The sequence below is a fragment of the Lonchura striata genome, chromosome 3 (assembly GCF_046129695.1).
Source record: "Lonchura striata isolate bLonStr1 chromosome 3, bLonStr1.mat, whole genome shotgun sequence".
NCBI lineage: Eukaryota > Metazoa > Chordata > Aves > Passeriformes > Estrildidae > Lonchura > Lonchura striata.
In genome coordinates this window covers 106,756,448-106,781,849 of record NC_134605.1, presented here as the reverse complement: position 1 = coordinate 106,781,849, position 25,402 = coordinate 106,756,448, and the positions used below count along the sequence as shown (strand labels likewise).

At 40.1% G+C, this 25,402-nt stretch overlaps 1 protein-coding gene across 1 annotated transcript in view; it reads right to left on the bottom strand.

Moving 5' to 3' along the window:
- MFSD2B (MFSD2 lysolipid transporter B, sphingolipid) overlaps positions 1-23,824 on the bottom strand; it is a 36,880-nt gene extending 13,056 nt beyond the window's left edge. The window contains exons 1-8 of the mRNA XM_021529801.2: positions 23,738-23,824; positions 18,336-18,452; positions 14,155-14,279; positions 10,581-10,704; positions 9,329-9,407; positions 5,223-5,392; positions 938-1,028; positions 725-846 (exon numbers count right to left, since the gene is read on the bottom strand). Coding sequence (XP_021385476.2) covers positions 725-846; positions 938-1,028; positions 5,223-5,392; positions 9,329-9,407; positions 10,581-10,704; positions 14,155-14,279; positions 18,336-18,452; positions 23,738-23,779 — 870 coding nt within the window. The 5' untranslated portion in view covers positions 23,780-23,824. The remainder of the gene's footprint in view (positions 1-724; positions 847-937; positions 1,029-5,222; positions 5,393-9,328; positions 9,408-10,580; positions 10,705-14,154; positions 14,280-18,335; positions 18,453-23,737) is intronic.
- Positions 23,825-25,402: the final 1,578 nt, after the last annotated feature.

Sequence of the window (25,402 nt, the reverse complement as noted above, 5' to 3'; positions counted from 1 at the left end):
AATAATACATTTACTGAATTGAACATGTCCTAAAAGTCAGGCTTAAAAGCCTGCTGTACTTACAGGGAGTGAGAGTTTCTTACTGAGTGGCTTTTCTACAGCTCCTCTCTATGGGAGGATGCACCACATCTTTTCATGAGAGCCACATCCAATTGCAGGTCCTCATTTCAAAATGAGCTCTACCTAACTCTGACACAGGTGAGGCCTCCTGCCTCTGAATGTCTTCTTACTCTGACCTAATGCCTTCCATCACAAAAAACTCCACAAGACCCAGTTCAGCCACTATCTGAGAGCAGTCGCCTACGCAAAGGAGAAGGGCAACAGTTTAAACAGGGCACACAGAGAGAGGAACAGACAGAAGAGAAAAAGCATTCTCTAAGCAACTGAAACCACAGGAGACTGTGGATGGATAACACAGAATGACCCAGTTGGGTCACTAGGACTAGTTATTCACCTTTTATGGGGAAAAAAAAAATAACAGAAAAGAAAAAGGTCTTTAAATGGTCAGGACTTTGTCTATGCTTCTCCTTTGTAAGAACCATCTCCAGCCACACAGGACTCCAGGCACCAAAAGAGGACTCTGGTTCCCTACTGATTTACAGGGGAAGGCAACACCCCCTAGATCACCCCTCCAGTCACCAGCCAAAGGTTATTTGCATTTCAGACTCTCCCATGCTGGGAGTGGAATGAGGCCAACACACAGACTGAGAGGGTCTGAAGTTACCTGAACTGCTGTCGAGATGAGAAGAAATGAAGCTGTAAGCTTCACATATGGACCATGCTTCATGGTGAGTGCAAGCCCTTTACAAAAAGGAATTGTTCTGTCTGAATTTAAGGCATAAGGATCTAAAAGAAGCAGAATATATAAAATAAAAATATTTTGAATAAAGGAATGTGAAATAACTATTAAATTGAGGCATATTTAAATACAACTTACCATCCCTTTCCTTTACTCCAAGAAAAAGAACGATGATTCCAAGAAGATACACACCTGCTATGACCCCTGCTGCAATCATGTAAACTTTTGCCTTTCAAAAGGAAAAGAAGACATTTGAAATTTTGACAGAACGGCAAGTCATTATGAAAATTTCAGTCCCTTTTTGGTAAGCCACCTGCAAATGAAGAAATGCCCATCTGCATACAGCCAAATGCATCTGCTACCTCTCTGAAAAATATTCCCTTTTGCAATTCATTTATAAACCACACCTGCCTTAGGATAAATTCAGGTCATATAAGTATATACTTCTTGAAGAAAAAAAAAAAAAAAGAAGCAGTGAACAAAAGGGTTACTGTGTTGGCAACCTGAATGTTTTAAAAATTTGCTTATGTTGAGACTAACTACAGACATACACAGTCACCTAATCAAAACCATGCATCATCCACAGAGACATTCTAATTTTCAGTAAATCCAGTTGATCTGGCTACACAGACTGCAATCTGGAATTTCATGGTGTATGGGAGAGTTCTCAGTACTAATGTAAACATAGTTACTACAGTTTCTGCATTTATATATAATTATAAAAATGGCACATTATGATAATAATGAATTTTAGAAATCATACTTTCATGCTAATGTTTTGAGAATATAGTACCTTGCATGCTGGTTTTCCCAGAAATTTAGTGAAATATCCAAGTAAATTCAGAAGCCTTTGCTTTCTTTTAGCCAGGGGAGCAAACCCTCCAAGGACACCTCCCACACCACCAGATCACATTTACTGTTTCTGACTCTGATTACACTGGCTTTGGATTAAAGCTTTAAAAAATATTTTTATTTAGTATGATATAATAATTTACCTTATACTGTGTTATCAAAGATAGCTTATAGAGCTTTATGAAACAATGATTACTTGATAGGAAAACTGAATTCCAAATTAATTGGTTATATATTGTAGATGAAACTATTATAAGTCTAAGAAGTGTTGGTAAAAAAATTAAATTACAATAATGTACTTCAAAATATAAAGACAATTAATATAGGTGCAAATGCATTCAGATGAACCATGTAAGAATAGAAAATTTTCAAGAGATAGCTTTTGTTAAGATGTTTACATTTCCGAAAATAATATGGTGAGATAAAGGAATGCTGGACTATTCTTTATGTCAGATAAATGTTTAGGATTTTTTAATATCAGAGATACAAATTAAGTCACAGAGTACTTTCACACTGTTGGTTATGGCTTGCACTGAACTTGGAGTGCTGTAGTAGAGATATCTGAATTCACTTAAACAAGGCATTTCAGCCTGAAATGTAGCTGAGCCAGGAGAGAAAGTGATGAAAAAAAAAAGGATAGCAACATTACTTCTTTATGAATTTTATATTTTTTTAATGTATTTGTTAATTTGCTTGAAGTATTTGAATTAAATGTTGTGTTTCATAGGCCATCATTAAATGTAATTTGAGCTTAAACCATCAAGGATACTCATGGTAGGTCAAATAAGATTCTCTAACCCTGAGCAAAACTCAGTAGCCCATCTACAACTCTATCAAGAGCCATGTTTGATTTCCAGTAATAAAGATCCATTCATAAGCTTATAGTAACAACTTCAGGAGAGCTTCAAAATTGCCATTTCTTCCACTTCTTTTTTTTCAATAAGGAGCAAAATAATACCAGTTGTTCACTAAGTGCTTTTGAAAACCTGTGCTCTTGAGCAGCTAAGAATTAGTCCTTGTGACAAAAAGAGTCAGACTCATACTCCTGAATGGCACTAAAAGAAAGTCAAGATTTGCCCTCTTCTAAATATTTCCTGATGAAAGTACTTCACGTTCAATTAATCTAGTCTTGCCTCAACTTGTAACTTAATGTCCATCAGCCATACAACCAAAATTCAAGATCCATCATGATCCAATTCAAGATCTCCTCTTTATTGTGCAATTAATTAGGTGCATATTCTGCTGTGTGTGGAGCGAAGAAAGGGCAGGTTTCCAGTCACACTGTAACTTCTTCAGATCTGAAAAATGTTTGTGTCTAACAGCTTTCCCATCATTTCCCAGTCTTAGTATCTAGTTTAATTAAAGATGATGCCTTTACCTACAAAGTCTGGCTACTTTAGACTATGGATTTTTGCTAGTTTTTCAAAACAAAAAACTCCTTGACATTCAACCCATTGTGAGTTTCTTTCTCCATCTCTCTCCTACCTCAAAGAGGACAGGAAAGCACATATGGTTAAGCAGAAAGGAAATAAATCAAGATTGTGTATTTTTTTCCCCTTGAAAGCCATTTCCGAGGTTTCAAAATAGAAATTGCGGGTTTTAGTCTGAAGCAGGTTCAGACAGGGAAACAGCTGTGCAATGAAATTCAGCTTGCTCCATGACTTTTCAAGGTACTCATCTTGACAATTCACAGAGGTGTAATAAACACAGAAGTGTTCTACACCAAACCATTGTCCCAGGAGCTAAAAATGAAGGCAGGATGATGTTCTGTGTCTCATTAAATCACACACTACATGTTACCAAACAAACATCTTCAAAAGCACACTATTCAGCCACAAAATGGCATGGCCACTTAGAGAAGCAGCCCAGCTGTCCTCAGACTGTTGCCCAGATCAGCTTTATGAGAAGCTTGTGCCAAAAAAAAACAAGGATCAGGTGGCACAGAGGCAAAGAATAGTGTCTGAGAATGGGGGGAGACAAGGCTTTTACCCCTTCCTGGACCACCAGTGCTGATGCCTGAGTATGCAAATCCAAAAGATAGATAAAAACATACCTTAGCTTGTGGTTTTACTGCTGCTGAAGCATAATAATAGGAGCTACTCCACTGCAGAGTAGTGGAAAAGCACAAATATGTACTTCCTCATTTGCATCAAGCATTTGAGATTAGATTCAGGTCAAGGAATCTTCTTCATAGGATATTTTATATACTGGTTGGGACTTGCACTGACAGAGCAGCAGATGAAAGTATAAAAAGAAAGGATTAATCCAGCAGTTGGTAAATTGGAACCAACAATCTGCTGATTTCACAAGTGACATAGGGAAAAAGCCACTACACAATGTAATTGTTTAATTCAAGGCCTGTTTCAAGACCACTGAAACAATGGAAGACTATCAAATTGTGTTAACTGAGGTTTGGATCAGGTTTTAGGTTTTCCTCCCAGATACAAAACCTTCTTTGTTTCTCAAAAAATATAAAACTCAAGTACGAGGAGATTAAATTATTTGTGCAAAATTACAGGAAAAGACTGTCATGGAAAATTAAATAAACAAGCATGGATCCCTAGGTTCATTCCACATGTTAACCACTGAGATCTGCCTCCACTAATGGGGTGTTACCAACCATTTACTTTCAGCAGTGCTTTGTGCCTTCACAAAAATACAGATTCCAAATAGGACTTAGAATTTGGTTCACAAAATTGCTATTATGTGTAGAGGAGATCTCCAGTGGTAACTCCTTTGGAAATCAGTGGTGCTGAACTGAAAGATCCTGCTGTAGCCACCCTTTTTTCATGGAAGCACAGAATGCTTTGGGTTGTGTGGGACATTCAAAGATCATCTCATTTTAACTCTCTACCATGGGCAAGGACATCTTCCACTGGACCAGGCTGCTCTGAGCCCCATTGTAAAAAAAAATAAAACAAAACCAACTCTTCCTAATAGCTAATCTAAATGTACCTTCTATCAGTTTAAAACCATTCTTTCTAGTCCTGTCAAAAACCCTGGTTAAAAGTTTCTTCCATCTTTCTCAAAAACCCCCTTTTTTGTACTGAAAGGCTGTAATAAGTTCTCCCTGGAATTTTCTCTCCTCCAGGCTGAACAAATCCAACTCTCTCAGCCTGTATTCACAAGAGAAGTCCTCCAACCTCCTGACCATTTTTATGACCTTCCTCTGCCTCTGCTCTAATAGGTCCATGTCTTTCTTGTGCTGGGGACCCCAGAACTGGATGGAGTATTTCTGTAGGGCTAAAATGTGCTTTTCTTACTACACTTCTATAAACTGTAAATCAGCCCCTTGAGAAAAGGAAGGGCAGCCATGTCCCTCCCAGCTGCTTTATGGGTTTGGCACCTTCTGCAAAGCTCCTCAAAGAAATTCTGGCATCACACTGAGGAGGGGTTGCAAGGACAACAAAGATGGAAAGTATTGTCTGTGAAAGGTCATTGCCTCAGCTCCAGCATCACTGATTCCAAGGAAGTCGTGTTCACGCTCATCCAGCTGGATATGATCTGGTATTAGAGAAACTTCCTCACCTTTCTCCATAGGATATTTTAGTGTGTTCCCACAGACACTTACTTGATGAGACAGGGGGTCTGAGGGGTCTGGAATGCTGGGAGTGTCATGCCAGGAGTCAGTGGTGTTTACTGAGGGATTCACAGTGCAGTGGGGAGAGACGTGGGCACTGGCCACAATCTGCCCCTGAAGTGCAGCTCCAATCAAGGTCCCAAGCATTTCCATGGTCATTCCTAATGAATGGAAGCACAAATGTACATTGAGGATTAGAATAGTGCTCATCTGTCTCACTGAAGAGAAATGTTATCAAACCATTTCCTCTTACAGGAATGAGCAAGAACAGAAGAACTGAAAGGTCAGTAATAGAACAGTTTCAAGGAAAGAGAGTTTTGTCACTTATTTTCTCATCAGCTTTGAGAAGAAGCATCCATGAAAGAGCCTTTTCTATACAAGCTGCATAAGAGATATGAATGCTGAGATTAGAAGCCACAAGGGATAATGTGTAGACCTTTCATCTTGAGGACCAGAGTAGAACTACTTTTTAAATGCCATTTTTTCCAAAGTAGGACTTGGAGTCATGACGACAGACTGTTCATCTCAAACTCAACAGCAACTTGTGAAACACTTGTCTAATCAGACTTATGAGTCCTCCAACTGTAAAATAAAGTGATACTTGCCTCTGGTTTATGGAAATAGTACAGCCACAAAGCTCTTTGAAACAGCGGGTGTTTTTCTTAATTGCCTAAGGCCAGAGTCAGGCAGAACTATCTACCTCAGCCTCAGAGGACAATTCAGATCACTAATTCTCACCAAAAAAAGGGGATCATCTGAAAAAAAAAGCCAACTAAAGCCTCCACTTAGGAAAACAAAAATCTAACCACGGGTATCATCTCATGAAATCGATCAACAACCCAACCAGGTGTTGCAGCTCTGTTAAAGCAAATGGTGAGAAATCTGGGTTCTAGACCCTCCTTACCCTGAGGGATTTCAAGCTTACTGTGCCTGTTTCCCTGCAATACGGCCATATCCAGCTTCCCCATGGCCAGGAGATAAACTGAATTCCTGTCCTAGCTCCAGAGACTTTTTACACATTTTGCATAAAGATACATTAGGCCTGAATGCATGAACATATTAAGGATGGGGACAAAGTCTTCTGATTTGTGAGGGAATGGACTTCCAGGCTTTTTTATTCTATTTTTTCTCTTTCAGTGGCTCCCAGGGCGTATGTTCCTTTCTGAGAAGCACCATGGAGGATTCTGAAGGGATGCTTCCACAGCAGGTTGTGAGCTGGTGGTTCTCATACTCCCTCTGGGAAGTGACACCTGTTTCAAAAGTTCCTAGATTCATGTTTATGCAAGTCCCTGACCTATAACAGCCTTCCTAGGTGACCTCAGACACTTGACTTTTTGTGCGTCCCTGTAAAGGAATAAAACTACTTCACCATCTAAAGGGAGGGCAATGCACACAGATTGAGAGGGGTTCAGTCAGTGCAGAAATGCAGGCTGTGTATAGCCATGTGAGATCCAGAAAGGAAAAGGGAAGAGAGGCTCCCTATGAGACCTGGACCATTTAAAACATTGCTGCTTTCTTTCCAAACTGAGAATGATTTTGAGTGGAAAAGTTGAGGAGCCATGTAACATTAATTTAAACCAATGGGAAGTAAAAAAAGCCCCTTCCCCAACCTTCACATCCAATCTTACCAAGAATGCTGCAATTCAGTCCATGCACACAAAAATCCTGCTAGATGGTGAAAATGTAACCCCAATATGGTCTGAAGTGTTTGGACACAAACTGGTCTCAGTTGGGCATTGCAGAGCTTCCAAATTCAGTGCAAAGCGATGCTCTCAAATCACACCTTTCATTCAAAACACCACCTACACATTCATAACCCTTGTCTAGGGCTCTACATCTGCATTTTATCAAGAACTTGTACAAAATAAAACCCAGAAGCATCATTAGAGGCACCAGAAATACAACCACTGTGAAACTTTATTTTCTAAGTAGTAGTGAGAGCTGAGGAACAGGTATCTTCCAAAGTTCTTGTGTGCTCAGAATTTATGATGTATTACTTTCCACATCAGCCAAGAAAGCTGATCTGTCAGCAGACTGTACCTTGAAGTAGGTTATATTTTGGCCAGAATATAAGTAGGAGTTAAGTTAAAGCAACTTTGGAATCCAGTATTTCTACCTTGCATTAATAACAGCAGTAGAATAAAATTCATAATAAGCAGTTCTGCTTGTCTCCAGCAGAGGGTAATGGATCCTCTGGTCCCAACCTTACTTTTAAGAGCACACTTCACATTACACAGCTGTTTTTCTTTTACAGTTGAAGAAATGCCTGAACAACTGATTGCATCCAAGACAGTCTATCAACAGGAATAATTCTCTATGAAGTCCAAAGAGAGGCAGAAGTGTCTAAGTAAAACACTTACCAAGAAAGGAAAATGTAAAGAAAAAGGTCCTCACATAAGCATAACCATTACAAGAAAACTTTGCTCCAAACAAATATTATACCAACGTGCACAAAAATACCAACATTTGAAAAGTCAAAACTATGGTTCATTCCACCACCTTAATTTGGCTTAGGAGAACAGCTGTACACTCAAAAGCTAAACCCTTTCTGAACAATAAATTGACACCATAAATGTGTGACACTTCTCAGCCACAGCTGAGAGTTCAACAGCTTTTATGAGTACAAATTTCACATGCCTGTGAAGGCCTGCATGGGACTAGCAGATCAGAAAGTACATGTATTTGGATCACAGCCTCTGAAGACATAAAACCAGACAATAGAAAACACTAGGTATATGGATTTAGTTAGAATTTAGGCCAGACAACTCAGAATACAGCCAGTGCTAAAGAATATAACACAACTGGAATCTCCTGCTCTTTAGTCCTGTCCTTTGACTGCCAGTCCAGACTTTTTCTTAAAGATAGTTGATGGTAAAGCAAATTACAACAGTTCCAAGTCTCTGCAGAGGGATTGGCTTGCTCAGGGGATGTCATATCTAGAATTTTTGACATTATATTTTTATTACTTCTTTCTATTTCACCGTGCCTCTGTGGGTTTCAACATAATCAAGTATATTGAGGGCTAGAAGGACTAATGGAAGAGAAAAGGGATCTTGCCAGGAAGAGAAAACAGATGCAACAAAAAAACCTACAAGTTATTCCAAAGCAACACTTTAAGGACAAGTTAAGACAAAGAGAAGTCTTTCATGTAAGATTTGACTTTTTTTCTTTACCTTGCTTAATGCAGTTACACAGTAAAGAAGGCATGAGAACAGAACTGAAGAGAGTAGGAGAGATCTACTGTTCTTGCATTCAATTTATCATCTATACAGGAAATCCTGAAAATATTTTCACTGTGCTTTTTTTGGTCTGATTAATTTGCTTCAAAGCTAAAAGTTTATTTGGTTTTGGTTGTTGAAGAGCCAGAGATATGGTTTGGAAAGCCTCATTCTTTTAACTAATACACTCAGAGTGCTAGCTATATTACAACAAGATCTGCCTTTAAACTACATGGTGTATGTCAGAATTAATTAAAAAACACAGATGAAATGAAAAAAGATATTTCAGTTGGTGTGAACAGGCACACAAAATTACTTTCCTTTTTGGTGAGGTTAAATGTCATGGCTCTATGAGTTCTCAAATTTTCTTCTGAGAAAACTGGTTTGGGATTTGAATTTCATGCTGAATAACATGAAACACATAAATCTAAGGAAATATGAACTAAAAAAATAAGGCAATAAAACAAAACAACAAACTCCAAATAAAACCAAAACAACAAACCAAAACAAAATTACTTTCATTCTTTCTTTAATTGAATGTTTCTTGTTTTTTCCCCTACAAATCACCTTGAAACTAAATCATTATTCCTTACCCTGACTTGGTTAGGAGTGATTTTTTTATTGTTTCCTCTGGCTAGCAATAAACCAAAAAGAGTTTATAGCTAATCAGACAATTTGAGACAATTAAATATTAACGTCTCTTATTTAACTAGAAAAATGCAATTCCTTTGAAGACAAATTACTTTTCATCACATATTAAAACATTATTATAAAAGTCCAGTTTAGGGACACAAATCACTAGGAACTGCCTATAGATTAAAAAGGATTTTCAATAAAGCTCAGCCCCAATCCCCAAGAGAGAGCCCAGATCACACTCACTATATGCTGTTGCAGAATCTCTGTCCTTCTGGTCTGTGCTGAGAAACATGGTGAGGGCAGAGTATGGTACTTGGAATAACTATGGAAAGAAAGACCATAGGAAATGTCAGGGTAAAACTGCTGTATTCCTTTGCTATCCAGGAAAATAGTTTAATGGGACCTTGGAATTAATTAGAACATTCATTCAGAACACTGAGAACCCCAATTTTTTAGCAAAAAGACCTGCCTTTTCTTTCTGGTTTGTAAAGCATATAAAAGGAAAACAATATCTTTCAGAATACAAATAACAAAGAATAAAATACCCAGAGTGTTTACCTTGATGTTGTGCTTCTTTAGTTTCCTCAGGAAAACATCCTTCACAGAGAGACTGAAAGAATTTGCATTTCTTTGCTCTAGGACACTATCATATTCCTAGCTTGAGCTAACTAACAGAAGGCAAAAATAAAAAAGAAATACACTTTTCCACTTTATTCAAGCCAGAAGACTACACAAATACCTGAAATATTTCAAATATCTGTCTAATCATGTAAATCCAGGAGATAATAGTGAAAACTACTCTGTCTTTAAGCACCACTGTGCTACACACTCCTTGAGTTAAGCACAAATTAAAACCATTGCAAAGTGAAACTGGGACATGAACCTGCTTGAATAACCAAGTTCTCTGTGGTGTTCCCACCACCCCAGAGATCTGTAGCCAAATTAAGTCTTACACTCAGCATCCCATGAAGTTTGTACAAAATGCATTTCTATTCACCTCCATCAAAAATGGCACAGGTACACATTTTCAAAACTCTTCTATGGAAACCCTGTGTTTCTCTTTCAAAAGAAAGAGGAAAGAAATTATTTTAAACCATAATGGATGTCTTCTGAACCATCTTTCTACTGGGGAAACACAGGACTTAGGGGAAATATTCAAACTTAATCTAGGAATACAGAATTCCTCATCTGCTCCTGAGAAGAAAAGTTATGAGAAGTTGGATGTCTAACTGGAATTAGGCATCTGAACATCTATACAAGAATGAGTTGAGGACACTGGAGGTAACCTGGATGAATTAGCAGTTCATTTACCAGAAAAAACATTGGCAGAAACCATCAACCAGCAGAGTTTGATAAAAGGGCATCTGCCTGTCCCTTAAACTCACTAAAAGTTGAAGTAAGATGTGAAAACAAGTTTACTAAATATGAATGCTCTAATATAGACAGACAACAAGCAAGTTCCTGCTGAGAACATCATGACCTGTAATCTACTTACTGTGGTCAGTGCTTGGAAAAGGCAGTGGAAAGTCAGATACCAAGCAACTCTTCCTGAGACAAATGGAGGCAGGTACCACATTAAAAAATAGGAGACCATGGTGAAGGGCGTACATGCAAGCACCCTGAGAAGAAAATTAACAATCTTAAAATCAACACATCAACAATCTTAAAATAATGATAGCAAAATGCATTAAATTTTCCTGCTAAGAATCAATATAACACAATTTATTTTATGTGCAGTTTTTCTAAGTGCAGTAATGTATGCTTTTATATATCAAAAGTTAGTGTGCATTAAATACACAGATTAATATAAAATAGATTAATATTAATATTAAATATATAAATACACATGTTAATACTTTCATAAAGCAGAGAAGCCCCCAGAAAATCAGAAAGAAAAGAGCTAACTTAAATTAATATCCCACTCAGAAGAGATATAATTTCCTTTCATATGCACTGTAACAGCACACCTATATTGCCATTCCTTGGCACATGTCTCAGATTACACATTTATTAGAAAGAATCACTAAAAACTAAGATCTGTCATCATGTCTTTGCATACTCCAGAAATTTTTGTATGAGTTTACTTATTATTGAGATTCCTCCTTCTAATTTTAGTGTCTTTGGTTTTCCCCTGAACTTACTGTCTTCACTGCTATTTCAAGCAAGTGCAAGTATGTTGATAGACCTAAAAACACTCAAAAAAGCAAAAGAGACAATGGACAGCCCGTTGTGAAAGCTCCTACACTCTGTGTTTGGTTTGGTATATGATCATTTCCTCCATTCAACTCCTAATTGCTTCAAACACAAAAGGATCATCTTCAGAGAGGAAGGTGGCTTAAAAATAAGAACCACAGAAACTTATATTCCAGATATTGCCATTAACCAGCAATTAACGACATTAGTCTGAAACCTATTTCAGGCAAACAGCATTTGTTAAACTCCATGATACAGAATTGGTCAGATGCTATTATTTCCTGAAAGTCTGAGCTGCAGCATCGGGCCTGTCCTGTATTCTTGTAAATCAGGCACTGAACAATGTATTTAGATGACCAAGATCCTAACAAAAAATTTCCAAACACATAAAAGAGAAAACAGATTAATCCCTTCACAACAGCACTACTGACATTGGGGGTCAGCTGATTATTTTGCAATCGTGAACTGAAAACCTGGAATACAAAAGAGTAATGTGGGTAAATAGTTTAGTAAAACAATGGCTTTCCCACACTGCTCTTTGGGATGGACAGCATCACTGGGAGCTGAACATTTACCAGGAAAGTGCCAGGTTCTGATATTCTCTGTCCCTCCAGTCCCCAGCCCAAAGTTCACCCACAGCAATGGAAAACATAAACAAGGGTAAAATCCTAACACATCTCAGGGAATCTACCTTCCTCTCCAAAAGCATGAGCTCTTCCAGATGGTGTCCAGGCAGAGTCACCACACTAAATATCTTTACAGCCACTTTTTCATGCAACTTTTTAGCAAAAACCCTCTTGGTATTGTTCTCCCTTTCCCACATTTTCCTTCCCTCTCTAATGCCAGGGAGTTTTCAAAGCCTCGCTGGAGTTGCTGAATTTTTTGTCAGCTATTATCTCTTGTGACAAAATGTTCGACCAGTATTTCAAGTCAATGGCTGCTTCTGCCCTTTAAAGCCATAAAATAAGTGATGGATGACTTTGTGCTATACTGAAGACAGTATTAAGTGATAGTTAAACATTCACCTCCCTTACTAAAGTTCTTGCTTTGCAGGCAAGCTTTTCTGACTGAAAAAAATCCATTGCTTCATTCTACATTGTTAAGAAGTCAGAAAAAAAAAAAATCAAAATACTCAAGTATTTTTAAGCTAAGGGAAGACTCTTTCTTTGCTTTGTAAAAAAAATATGGCCTGACTTTCAAAGTCTAGGAACAGAATTTACACAAAAATATTAGTGTTACCAAAAAAGCCCAGACAAAATTCTCCAGTAAAGAAAGCAGCTGTTTGATGAAAGGTGGTGTTAGATAAGCACTTTTCCTGTAAGAAGTGCAAGATGTGCTGGAGCTGGTTTGCAGTGAAAAGGGCTGATAAGTTCATGCTTGTGCTATGACAGGAATCATTCTAACATCAATGTAACACTAACAATAAACACATGGACTTGCTGTATTTTCAGAGAACTTAAACAAAAAAGAAAAGAAATAAAGCATCAGAATACTTCTAATGGCATTTGTATAAAAATTTCATTGTTTTCCTTTTGGATAGCTTTCTTACTTGGTAAATTCAGTGCTCATTAAAAACCACACCATTTACCTGGCTTCCAACCAAATCCTGAAAAGAGAAACAGCAGTAAGCTACTCTTTTCCCATGAGACTTGACAAAAAAGTTAACTTCAACCTGAAGGCCCTGTTTACTGGGCCAAGAGCAGATGATCATGGCCTTTTTCCAATGTGTACTTGCCTTCTCCATTTTGTCAGTATAAGCTGCCCATGGACAAGTTTCTGTAGCCGTAAAACTGCACAACAGCAAGAGAACCAGCTAAAAATCTGTGATCATTTTCCCTGAAATTTCACCTTCCTTGCTCATGGCACATTTACTCTTAGATTTTTGTTGTAAATCAAGTTTGTGGGTTATATCAATTAAAAATTTGCAATTAATTTAAAATATCATACAATACATCCATATAATGTATGAGATAACATGATGAAAGACTCCCTATTTCACAAAGTCAAAAATATCTTCTTGGCTTCCAAAATACTAAAAACAACAATATGCCCTGTGGCATAGATGAGTTCCTCTAACAGGGTCCAATATTTTTCAATTTTTCTTGCTTCACAGCTGTCAATCTCGTTCCTATATGGGCAACATCCATTGTTCTACCCCCTCCTTAGAGCATATGGACAGCACATGCATGCAGGTAAGGTGTCACAGTGAAACATCACACACTTCCTTCACAAAAAAATCAAAACTTTACAACATCTCACTCATTGTAAGAGTCATGGTGACTTTTTAATGAATTGTTCTGACTATGGGATGTAAGAGAAGCAGGAGCCTGCTGAGTGCTGTCAGAAGAGCCTCACACAGTGCCATGGCAGTGCTGGCTGCTGAGCACTTTGGTGCCATGGTGTCACATCTATTCCACGCCCATGCACACATCTGTTCTACAGCTGTGCATGCATCCTTCCCTGAACTGAAAGGCCTGGGCAGTTAAAGGAGCTCCTGAAATGCTGATTGTGAGATATGAAGGCACTCTAGGATATAAGTAGAAATAAGTTCCAACTTTGTGGAAGAGTGAAGTCAAACTAAAAAAATCTAGACAAAGTTGAAAATTCAACCACAGATTTAAGAAAGTTTTAGATCTCAGCTTTCAGTTTTGCTAAAAATACAGTCTCTTGACTTTATATGCTTTCATCTCCAGTGATAAAAAATTTATTTTTGTTTTCATGTGTGAACAAGTTAAAGATGACATGGCAGTTTTTAGTTTTTATTTTATATATGTGAATGAATACAATCCCTGAGACTGATTCAGTGAGGTGGCTATATGATCACAAGACTCAATATTCACATATCTATGTAAATATATGTACATATTTATACTTACCAAGGCATGAGCCGGCCAATTTTTGTCCATCTACTTTTGCTAATAAAAAAGCCAGCAATAGGATCAGTAAATGCACCTGAGGCTTTGCCAATGAACAGCACCAAAGAGGCATGAAATGGAGTAATCTGAAAGTAGACAGAATACAGTAAACAAGAGCCATTGTTTCACAATACAATGAAACAGCATAAAGCAACTTTCCAGAAAAAAACCCTCAGTTTTATTCTTTTAAAGAATAATGATAGTTCATTTACAAAACACATCTGCTGCTGTCATAGAAATTTCTATTGGTTACCCATACCAAACAAATGAGACATTGATATTGGTGCTGTGAATTAAGGGATCAGAAGGGGAAAATGCAAGGAAGGACACATCCAGAATATGTTTGGGATGAGGAAAATGAATCAAACAGTCAAATAGCAAAGTCTTTGTTTTAATCATAAAATCTGACAGAGTCCCTCTGTAATTACCTTCTTACCCCCATGCATCTCCATCTCCCCATATCTTTATCTTGACCTGATCTAGAAAATTGTCGAGGGGGCTGTTTACATGCAGCAATGTTTTTCCCTCTCCTGAGATCAACAACAAGGCTGCCAACTGGTGGCATGTGGCTGAGGAAGAGGTTGTTGCACAACAGACTTTATCCACCTGGGACTGAGCAGTGACAAGTGAATTGCGTAAGGCACATCTGTTCAAATCAAAGTTGCCAGCACGTGTCCATCACATCTCACTTGAAAAATGTTCATGGATTACATAAGAATAACATGGCCAAGTAGAAAAAACTCTGAAATTAACTCAGGTGGACCATACTTTAGTGCCTATATAGAAATAAAGTTTATCCCAGGCAAGGCTGGGTTTTTTTCACATGTATCTGTACAGAGCTTAGGAATTCCCACCACATAGTTGTTAAAAAAGGTGGGTTCTCTTCCAAGTGCTCAGTTCATGTCTCTGCAACTACAGTCCTAAAAAAAAGTCATTGAAACCTATATAAATGTGAATGTTCCTCACCACAGTTATTGAGAGAGGCGGCAGAAAGAGCCTCTGTGGCTCAAACAGAGAGAGCAGACAAGATCCTGTCACCTTCAACACAGCAGTGCTCCAAAGCCTGGAAAACTCAGCTGATACAACACCAAGCTTGAGCAGGTATCCCCTGCTTTCCTGCCAAGGATGTTGTCTCCCAGGCAGCAGCACCAGGAATGCAGCTGGTGCAGGCACCCTGCCTGCAGAATTCGCTGTAGGTGTTCTCTCAGAGGTGAAAGAAGGAAGCAGTGATCTTTAAATGTCCTGGATGACCAGCACAAAAGGTGTGTGCTATGAACTTCTGACATCACACCCATAACACTTTAACCCAAATTAGGTGAAATTGCAGTGGCAGCCAATGTTGCTGTCACCACCAGCTCCAAGACAAACACTCCACCCCAGGAAGTTTGTGAACAGGGAAGGATTGGGTATGGCAGTGTCCAGCAGATAACAACAGTGGCTCTCCATTGGGTGGGATGAAGCTGGGATGAGCACTAGACTGTGTCCCACCTTCTTGCTGATCCACCTTAGCTGGCTCGTGCCCTCCCACAGCCAGCAAAGGGTGGCAAGTAGCCCACCAGCCCTGAGGCAGCCTCACTGTAGGGACTGCACCAGGACTGCCCACAGGTCACAATTGCTCCTCAAGAGACAGGACAGCCAAAATAAGCACAAAATAGCAGTCAGAAAGATAGAGGTGTTGAAATACTGCAGTTATGAGGGGGACAAAAACAAAAACCTACAAATTACGTGAGTTCCAGATTCGTGTTTTGTTCTGATATTTTGTGGAAGAAAGCTTTGAGGAAAACCAAAATCTCTTTCATGTTAGAAGTGGATTCTGTATGGTCACCCTGTCTTCATCATTGGTATGGACTTATACATCCCCTGTCTGCATTTTCTTATCTCCTAAATCTAGACAGTGTGTGACAGCACCAATGCCAGAAACTTCTCAATGTTAATAAAGTACAAGATAAAATATGCTAAATTTGCCAATTTTGAAAGGAATAAAGACCAGGATCCTTTTATCAGAGAATTTTAGTGTCCCCTAGCAATTTCTCTCAAGGATCCCATGCGCTTTGGAGTTCCACTTAAGTCTGTAGTCTATACAGGTAACTTAGGTGGAACAAGGAATTCAAACAGAAAAACTGTAAGTTACAGAAAATTAATAGAAAATATAATTTTTTTAGAAAATATCCAGATTATCTATGAAAGATTACACTTTGTGACTTTCATATTCTCTCAAGAAGCTAAAACGGTTCTGCTCTCTAAGTGGGCAAGAAATAAATCCAGGTAGTGATTATATAATTACATTCTCTCCCCTGAAAATGTGTGGGAAAGAACACAGGATTTCAGAGCTATTTATCAGACCTTGAAATAAATCCTGTCCTTGCAGGACTATTTCAGAAAACAAATTAAACCATCAGGGAACAAATAATTAAGCCCCTTAATGAAAGTGTAAGTATATCACTACCAACATTAAGCAAAATTATTTGCTTGTTTCAGTAGAAGCTTGTTAATAAAATAATTATTTTGATGTCATGCATTTAGGTAGTGCCCAAATATGCACAGATGGGACCCCAGCTTTCTGGACACTGTACACAAACACATGAAGGAACAGTCCCTTGCTTTGAGAATTTTCAGTCTCTGTGACAAGCAAAGAATGGGGAAATTGCCATGCTTCTAAGCACCCTGAGGAAATGGTGCTAGAGTCTTTCTCATTTAGTTCCTGCTTCACCATTTCCAATGGTTTGTACTGCTGTCCTTGATGTCAGTGGGCAACAGCTTTAGTCAGAGCTGCTGCACCTCTCTGCTGTACCCCCAAGCTCCTTTTTCCACCTCCAACTCCTCTGATTCCACACCATCCACTCGACATCTTGGACACTGCTGTCCAAAACTGGCTCCTTTTCTACTTCTTGTGACCTTGATCTCAACAAGACACTCAAGATGATCTCAGCTGTACATGCACACCTTACTGCATCAAAAATTTTATTAAGTCACAAGTCAGCTTTTAATACCATACTTTTATAGGAAAAACATAACCCCAAACTTCTGGACACCTCCAGTCATAATATCTCATTTTTAGACAGCAAATGGGTAATAATATCTGACCCAGAACCTCCTGTTTTTCCCAGCAAATAGGAACAGTCATCAGTGCTGTAGTCTCACCTGTAGTTTCAGAGCTGTTCACACAATCCTTGCAATTTGTCCTCAGCTCCCTAAAATACTTTTTTCTATCCTAGTACCTTGTCATAGTTACCATGCATGCATACAAGAAAATCCAAAACAGTAAAAATTGCTTATGGAATGATTTTCTTTGTGTCTCTGCTGTTCTGAAATCTAGCTAGAGCAGCTGAAAGTCAGATGAATGGGATGACTCCTAGTGCTTTGTTTCACCAGGTCTGCTTCTGCACCAGAGAGCCACAGACTGGAAGCAAAGAACCTTCAGGAAGGATTACTCAGCTTTATTTGGCACGAAATTACCTTAGACAAACCAAATAAAATTTGTGTGAAATTATCACAGAATCACACAGTTGGAAGAGACCTTTAAGATCATCAAGTCCAACCCATGCCCTAACACCTCAAAAAAACCATGGCCCTGAGTGGCACATCCAGTCTGTCTTTTAAACACATCCAGGGATAGGGACTCCACCACCTCCCCAGCCGGACCATTCCAGAACTTTATCACTCTTACTGTAAAAATCTTTTTCCTAATATCAAACCTGTATTTCCCTTGGCACAGCTTAAGACTCTGGTGGCTACTGGCTGCAACTGGAGTGATTTTTAACCAAAACCAAATGAACATAACTTCACAACCTCAGCATGGTGCTGTTAATGTTTTCAGATGTCTCCTATCTTATACTCTTTAACTCCTGACACTGAATTTTGAGAACTGATTTTCCTTGTGTGTGAGCTCTACGGCACCCAAAGTTCTAATAATGATCCCAAACTAAAAGTAAACAACACCCATCTCAAGACAGGAAGAAAACTAGGGGGAAAAAATTAATTCTGGACAAGTTCATGCAGTTTCCAGGATGCTGAACAGCTAGAGGCAATGACAAGACAATTTAAAATATTTATTGAATAATTCCCCTTTTATCATTCTAGGGACTTGACTGACAATATCAGAGTTAAGTCTGTAGTCTGCAAATGTTTCTTGTGCTACTTACATGGGCTATGTCTAGCAGGTAGATCTGCAGGAAGAAAGAAGCAGCACTCCCTGCCACTTGGTTTGGGGCACCTCCTATGGCATAGCAGAGTTTGCTGCACATCGAGAGCCTGTACCCCTGTGTGAGAGGAACAGAAAAAACCATGAGTAAACTAAGGTGCACAAGTTAAAAGCTACACAAGTGATAAGGTTAAAGTCTATAGTTAACACCAGTTTAATGTATTTGCTTCACAGCTACTCCACTAATAAATCCATATGCCCTCAATCCCTATCATCAACAGGCATTTGGGTGCTCGTTACTTTGATTTTTAATGTGTTTGTTCTCTAATTCAGCCCCTGAAAAAAGATTACAGTGCTCCTAAAAGTGAGCTGGGATGACCCTCAGGCTTACCTACCATCCTCTCACAAGCCATTAAAAGGAAACAAGTCTCCAAACAAGCAAGAAGCAGCAGAGAAGTGCTACACTATTATTTGAGCTTAGTTTTGTCTTTGAATGCTTAATTCATATTTTTAAAGGTTGAAAACTTTTACTTTAAAAAATATGTTTATTTTATTAATCTTTCAGATAATAATAATTGATACATACACTCATACCACAGTAATTAAACAATATTCACAGAAAGTTCCACAGATCAAGCAGATCCCAAACATTTGTGCTTTGTTTCTTCCTTTGTCACAAAGTGATGGTGTGACAGTAGCAAAGTCACTTGACTTTGCATATCTTCCTTTTGACTTGACTTCTCTATATCTTTGTGAAAATTGGCATCATATTGTAAGTAATTTTGGGCCCAAGATTTTTTTAGAAAATTACTCCAAGTGTATTTAAAACACTTTGCAAAACTGTGCTCTCTCATTTGTCATCTGATGTTTGAAAAGTACCATAAGCATGCAAGAGTACTCTCAAATATAATAGGCAAATAAGAATAAAAAAAAAGTTAAAAATAAAGGTACATGCCAATAATTAACATACAAAAACTGCAACGTTTCTAATAGAGATTGTAATGAAAAACATAGGGGTTTTTTCCCAACAGTAGAAGTTCCAGGATACTGGAAAGCCTTTAAAAATATGTAAGATTTAATTTTATGCCATAAAATTCAAAATTAAGAAAGAAAAGTACTCTCTATTAATCTGTATTCCTTTCAGAGGGACAACACATCAAATCAAACTTTTAACTTTCAGGTTTTCAGTCCTTCTTTAAAATTTGCTGTCAACAGAAGCCAGGAAACATGAAGAGGAGCAGCAATATTAATCCTGGGTCTGTCTTCTCTCTGAACTGACTACACAAGCCCTTAATTCTTATGTTAGATCAAGATAAAAATATAAATAGGGAGATAAAATCCGCAACAATGATATTCTGACACATTACTTAATTTCTGAACATTTAAAAATTTACTAACACATCATCTTTACTCCGTAACAGTTTTGAGAAGTTTTAGACTTCTAGGCAATGCCTTTCATCATCTAAACATTTCCCTTTGAACTGTTTTATCAGAGTGGGTGTGAACAAACAAGCACAAGTATCAGGACTCCTTCCTTTTTGTGTTTTCCCAGAAAAAGACAGGGTGGGGATCCCATTACTACACCCAAGGAAAGTGGACAGTGTCAGGGCATGAAATGCAAAATGCTATCACCACAGCAGGCTTCATTTTGCACTGCATTGGCAATTTTCTTATTTGCAGGGGGAAAAAAAAAAGAGTGATAAACAATCACAAGACCAACTTCATAGTAACAATTATACTATTTAATTTGATAAGAGATTGCAAACAAAACAAACTGACTATACACACATTTGCTGTCCAAAGTAACTCTTCATTTTCCATACATAAGTACGAATAAATATGAGCTTTACTAGACTTGTGGACCCACAGAACTTGCTTGACTCATCGCCATCCCCTTAAGCTTTGCTCCAGGGGCTGTGTACTTTAAAACTTTGTCTCACTTTTTTGTTTTTCAGTCATTCCCTTTTATAACTTTTATTTTTTTAGTCATTATATTACTTTAAAAGTTTGCTTTCCCTTGATACTTTCCCTCCTGATCTCCAAGCATTGGCAAGATGACTTTCAGCTGAAATCAAGAGATATAAAACACTGCTGTGCAAATCCTCTATCCTATTGCAACCTCAAAAATGGAAAAAACCTTTTAGATCTGTAATGCTGCTTTCACATTTACTTTCACTAGTAATTTTCATAGACTCACAGAATGGTTTGGATTGGAGAGGACTTCTGAAGAATCCAATCCAACCCCTCTGCTATAGGCAGGGACACCTTTCTTGCTCTGGGCCCCATCCAACCTGGCTTTTAACAGTTTTAGGGATGGGGCAACCACAACTTCTCTGGTCAAGCTGCCAGGTCACCATCACAGTAAAGAATTTCACCTTCACAACACCTTCACAAAAAAGAATTTCATTCTTACATGCTTCTTTTACTTTGAAACCATTGCCCCTTGTCCTTTCGATAGCTAAGGCAATGGTAAAACAGAAAAAGTAAATGCTTCTATATAATATACATGATTCCAAAATGTTTTTAGAAGACAAAGAATATCAAGTTTTTAAGAAATAATCTAACTAAAGCTGTGGTACATGAAATGGTCAACCAAGATCTACACTTACAAGCTGCAGGTGGTACTCCTGTCTTTTCAGCTGTTTCATGGTTAGAAAATTGACAATCTTAGTTCATTTTTTATTAAGTCTCACTGCAATTCCACACACACCCAGAATGCTGCTCAACTACTCTCTGAACCATGCTCCCAGATCCCCTTGAAGCAAAGTTAATACTTTGGTCACAGCAGTAGTTAAGTTTTAATTAAATTTTGGTTATGAATGTTATTTTCAGAATAAAACAAGCTGTCAGATAGAAATGGCATACAGAGGTGTCCACTCTGGTCACCCACAGAAAGACAGGGAATCTGCAGTTCATGAGCTCCCTGGAAGGTAGGTTACATCCTGATCACTGCTCCATCCCTGATTTCCCTTTATTCCCTTTATCTCCCTTTATTTTGCCTAATTGCTTTTGTTTTGAATTGAATTTGATTGTACATTAAGCCATAAACACCACAGCAGTTATGCATGGCAATGACATGTACTGTGGAGGGAAATGCCACTGTCACCACAGATCTGCTGCCTGATCATTTCATTGAGTGTCCCTGAGCTTCTAGCTGGTGAGAAGCAATCCCTCAGACTCTACATTCTGGTGTGTCTTTCAAAAAGAAGCAGCCCGCAGTAGATTTTTGCCTCTCCCTGTTGAATTCATATGGTAACGACCCCACTTTTCCTGCCTCAGTATGCAATGGAAAGTGAAGTAAAAGGAAGGTAGGACTCTGCACCAGTAAAGCTGAAGCATTTCCTTCTCTCTAACCTCCTACAATAAAGAGCACAGAAGATGCACATGGCAGCTGTCTGTTACAGGATCTCAGCAGCAGGTCCCCTAGCCTTGGCTGGGTTCGCATGATACTGCTCACAAATGCTGACAGAAGCTGTCTTGGGAAGGATAACACTGAGCAGGGCTGTGTGGCCAAGGGCAGAGCACTGGCTATCAGCAGCTCACAGGGCTTTCCTCCAAGGGCTGGGTGTCCCTGCTGCATTGCTTCCTCAAAAAACACAAAATGCTTGATTCCTGCAAAATCCAGTTAAAAGCGTCTTCACCTGTGCAGGTTAATCAGGAAGCTGAAAGTACTCAACTCATTAGAGACAGAAATGGATAGGCAGTGGTCAAATAAGGAATGAAACATAAAAGTACTATCAAAAATTTGTTTTGATATCCCTGTGGTGTAATTGAACCTCAACATCAAATTTTTTCTACAAGCTTTAGGAGAAATGTGAGATGATGGCATGAGAGGTAAGAGGACAGAAGGTCAAAGAAGGCTAAATTTTTTTTTGTTCTCAGATTAATTTTACAATTCCTCACTTATACACGCTCCCATTGTATCAAATTTGATTGTGTTTCAAGGTGAACCAAGAAAGCATAATAGCTTCAAGATTTGATTTTGCTCCTTAAATAGAAAGCTTAAACGTTGTTATGGAAAATTAATGCTTCTCCTACACTGTAGTTCCTTTATTTTTAATTCTCTTGTAAGTTAAAACCATACTTGTAAATTTTCCCTTCCCCAACAGAACAGAAATTGAATACAATATTTATAGCAGAACATCTTATTTCTACAGAAAGTGTTTCAGCTCATTGAAAACAGCTTAGCAACTGTGTTACAGGCATAAGGAGCAGACGCGTTTTGTCCTAAGCTATTCGTTATCAGCGGAGTCCAGAACTGAACCAACAAGTAATTTAAAAGCAGAAGAACAGAGAGCGAAACCTGTGACTCAAAGATAAATGTTAGTCTAGGTTTATCTGAGAAACAATGAAATGTAGCTAGCGAGGAGCAGCTTTTGAGTCAGCTTTTCTCTCAATGTGGAATTAACACTGGTAATATTTCTGTCCTGCGAGTGACCAAACAACTGCCTCTTGAAAGCATGAGTGTGGCAGTCACGGGTGGTATCCCAGGTCCCTCACACTGAGCATCTTGAGGGCTGGTTTCAGGTTTGTCAGTGACATCAGCCCACCCTTGAGTGGAAGAAAACAGGAGCAGGGCTTGCGTGCAGACACGTAGGAAAGGGTGTATGAATAAGGTGGCAAACACTGGTGCTTTCTCAGGATATTCTTCCAGCTGCTGGCAATGCAGCTCTCAAGAACTCTGTGAGACAAAGATGGTGCATCTGTGCAACATCTGCAGATTTATGCCATGAATTCACCCAGATGCTTTCCAAACACAAACATTCAGCCTGAACAGGACGTGCCAGGTGTCTGAAGAGCTCCATGAGCTGAATGCCCCCCAACATGCTGTGAAAGGCTTCCTCATGCACTATGTTTGGAAGCTGCCCCGTGCCAGTTTCACCTGGTGTTCCCTCAAGAGCCATGGAGTTGGGGAATCCTCGCTCACCCTCACCTGCCTCCCTCTCCTACTGCGGCGACCACCGAGTCTGAGGAGGCAGTGTGAGATAGCTTCGCTCACACCACAGCACGCCCCTGAAAACTGGGAGTTTCTGAGGCTCCGGGGGAGCGAACCCCTCCTGCCTGCGCATCCCACCTGCCTCGGTCCGGGAGCAGCCCTGGAGGGACGGGAGGTGGGAAGTGAAGGCGCTTTGCCTTGGCACCGCAGCGGCCAGCGAGCAAACCCCGGGCAGCTCATCCCAGGGAAAGCGCCGGGGCTGCGGGAAGGGCTCCGGAGCTATTCCAGGCGCTCGGGGGGCCGCGCAGAACCCCAACAAACCTGGGCGGCCTCGGGGCGCCCGGGCTGCCCCGGCCCCGCCGAGCGCCCGCGACCCGCCCGCGACGGGAGCGTGGCGGGACCCCGCTCTCGCCTGGCTGTGTCCGAGGGGCTCCCCAGGCCCCGCCCGGCCCCTCGCAGCCCCCTACCTCCTGCTCGCCCGCCGGGGTGTCCCTCGCAGCCCCCGCCATGGCTCCGCGGACATCCCACCCGTGCGACACCTGCGCCCGGGGCGGGGCGGCGGAGCGAGCCGGCGGACGGCGTCCTCGCCGCCCTCTCCCAGCGCCCTGCAGGGGCGAAGGCGCCGGTGCTGCCCGGGACACGGATCCCCCGCGCCCTCCGTCCCGCCCCGGCACCGCCGCGGGGAGAGGAGCGGGGCAGCTCCTGGCGGTCACAGCTCCAAAGGGTGCGGGGCTCAAGGACGGGGCCGGAGCTGCTCTCATCCAGCCCCAAAACGCCTCCTCTGCCCCCTGAAGAGATGCGCGGTTTCCCGATGTGCAGGGATGTAGAACCGCGCCGGACAGCAACGCTGTCGGCTGGACGGAGATCACACAGCAGCCGCCCCTGTGCCGAGACGCGCTGGGGGACGGCGGCTGCTAATTCTGCCCTTGGGGTGGTTAGAGACTGCCAGGGGCTGCCCAGGGAGGCACCGGTCCTGGAGCTGTTTAAGGAAAGACTGGATGTGGCACTCGGTGCCATGCTCCGGTTGACAAGGTGGTGATCGGTCCTAGGTCGGACGCGATGATCTCAGAGGTCTTTTCCAACCTCACTGATTCTGTGATTCTGCTGCCCCCGAGCCAACACTCTTATCTAGGATACACGAGTTCACCACCACCCTGCCCCTGGGAAAGTGCTCTCGCACGCATGCTCTGCATCAGAAGAAATACAAATTGCATTTTGAAGTATGAACCCTTTCAACAGTGAGGTAGCCTAAGAGAAGAGGGGTTAACGAAGCCAACAGGACTTGTGACCTGCTTGAGATGATGAGTAATCAATCTCTACACCCAGGGCTTTTTGGTGTGACTGATTTGAAGGGCTCTGCTCCTGACAGGGTCACCTGGAGGGTACTGGGCAGGCACTGCAAATCATGCCAGGATAAGGACTAACATTTAAATCATATACAGCCTTGTTTGCAAATTACAGCAAATTTGCAAAATTCTGAAAGAACAAGGCATTAAAGAATTTTCTAAAAACCAGACCTTTAACAGAAAACTGAGATTGTGGCCCTAACAAGCCTTATTGAAAACTCTCTGAAGGAGGTCTCTAGAGGCTGATGCCAGAGGAACTTAAAAACAGAAACAGATTGGCCAGTACCAAGGTAAATACAAGGTATGCATCTAACATTCAAATTCAACATTTAGGTTGTTTTGTGTTTACACACCATCTTCATAACACATTAAACACTTTTCCCTGCATTTGCACATACGTTTCCTTTCATTGTTCTTCTCTCGGCTTTGTATCTTCAAGCACTCAAAAAAGCAAAGTCTTGTTAAGAAACAATTTGTGTGTTTCATGAATTCTAGCACTGATCAAGCCAGTTATGTTGTTGTGTGACCAATGCACAATTGCTGTCTACAGACACTACAGGTAGCTAATCAGTCTTTAAAAACTTGTCCAAAACCAATTAGATTTAGGAAAGTCTTCTATTCTTCCAAAGATTTTCTCCAAATTAGGAAATAAATTATTCAATCATAATTTATTGCCTTTATTTAAAGGCACTTTCTAATCTAGCATGGGATTAACGCAGACAGCATCACTTCAGACTTTTCAAAGATTTTCTCTCATTTTGTAATTGAGATCATGACACTTTCAAA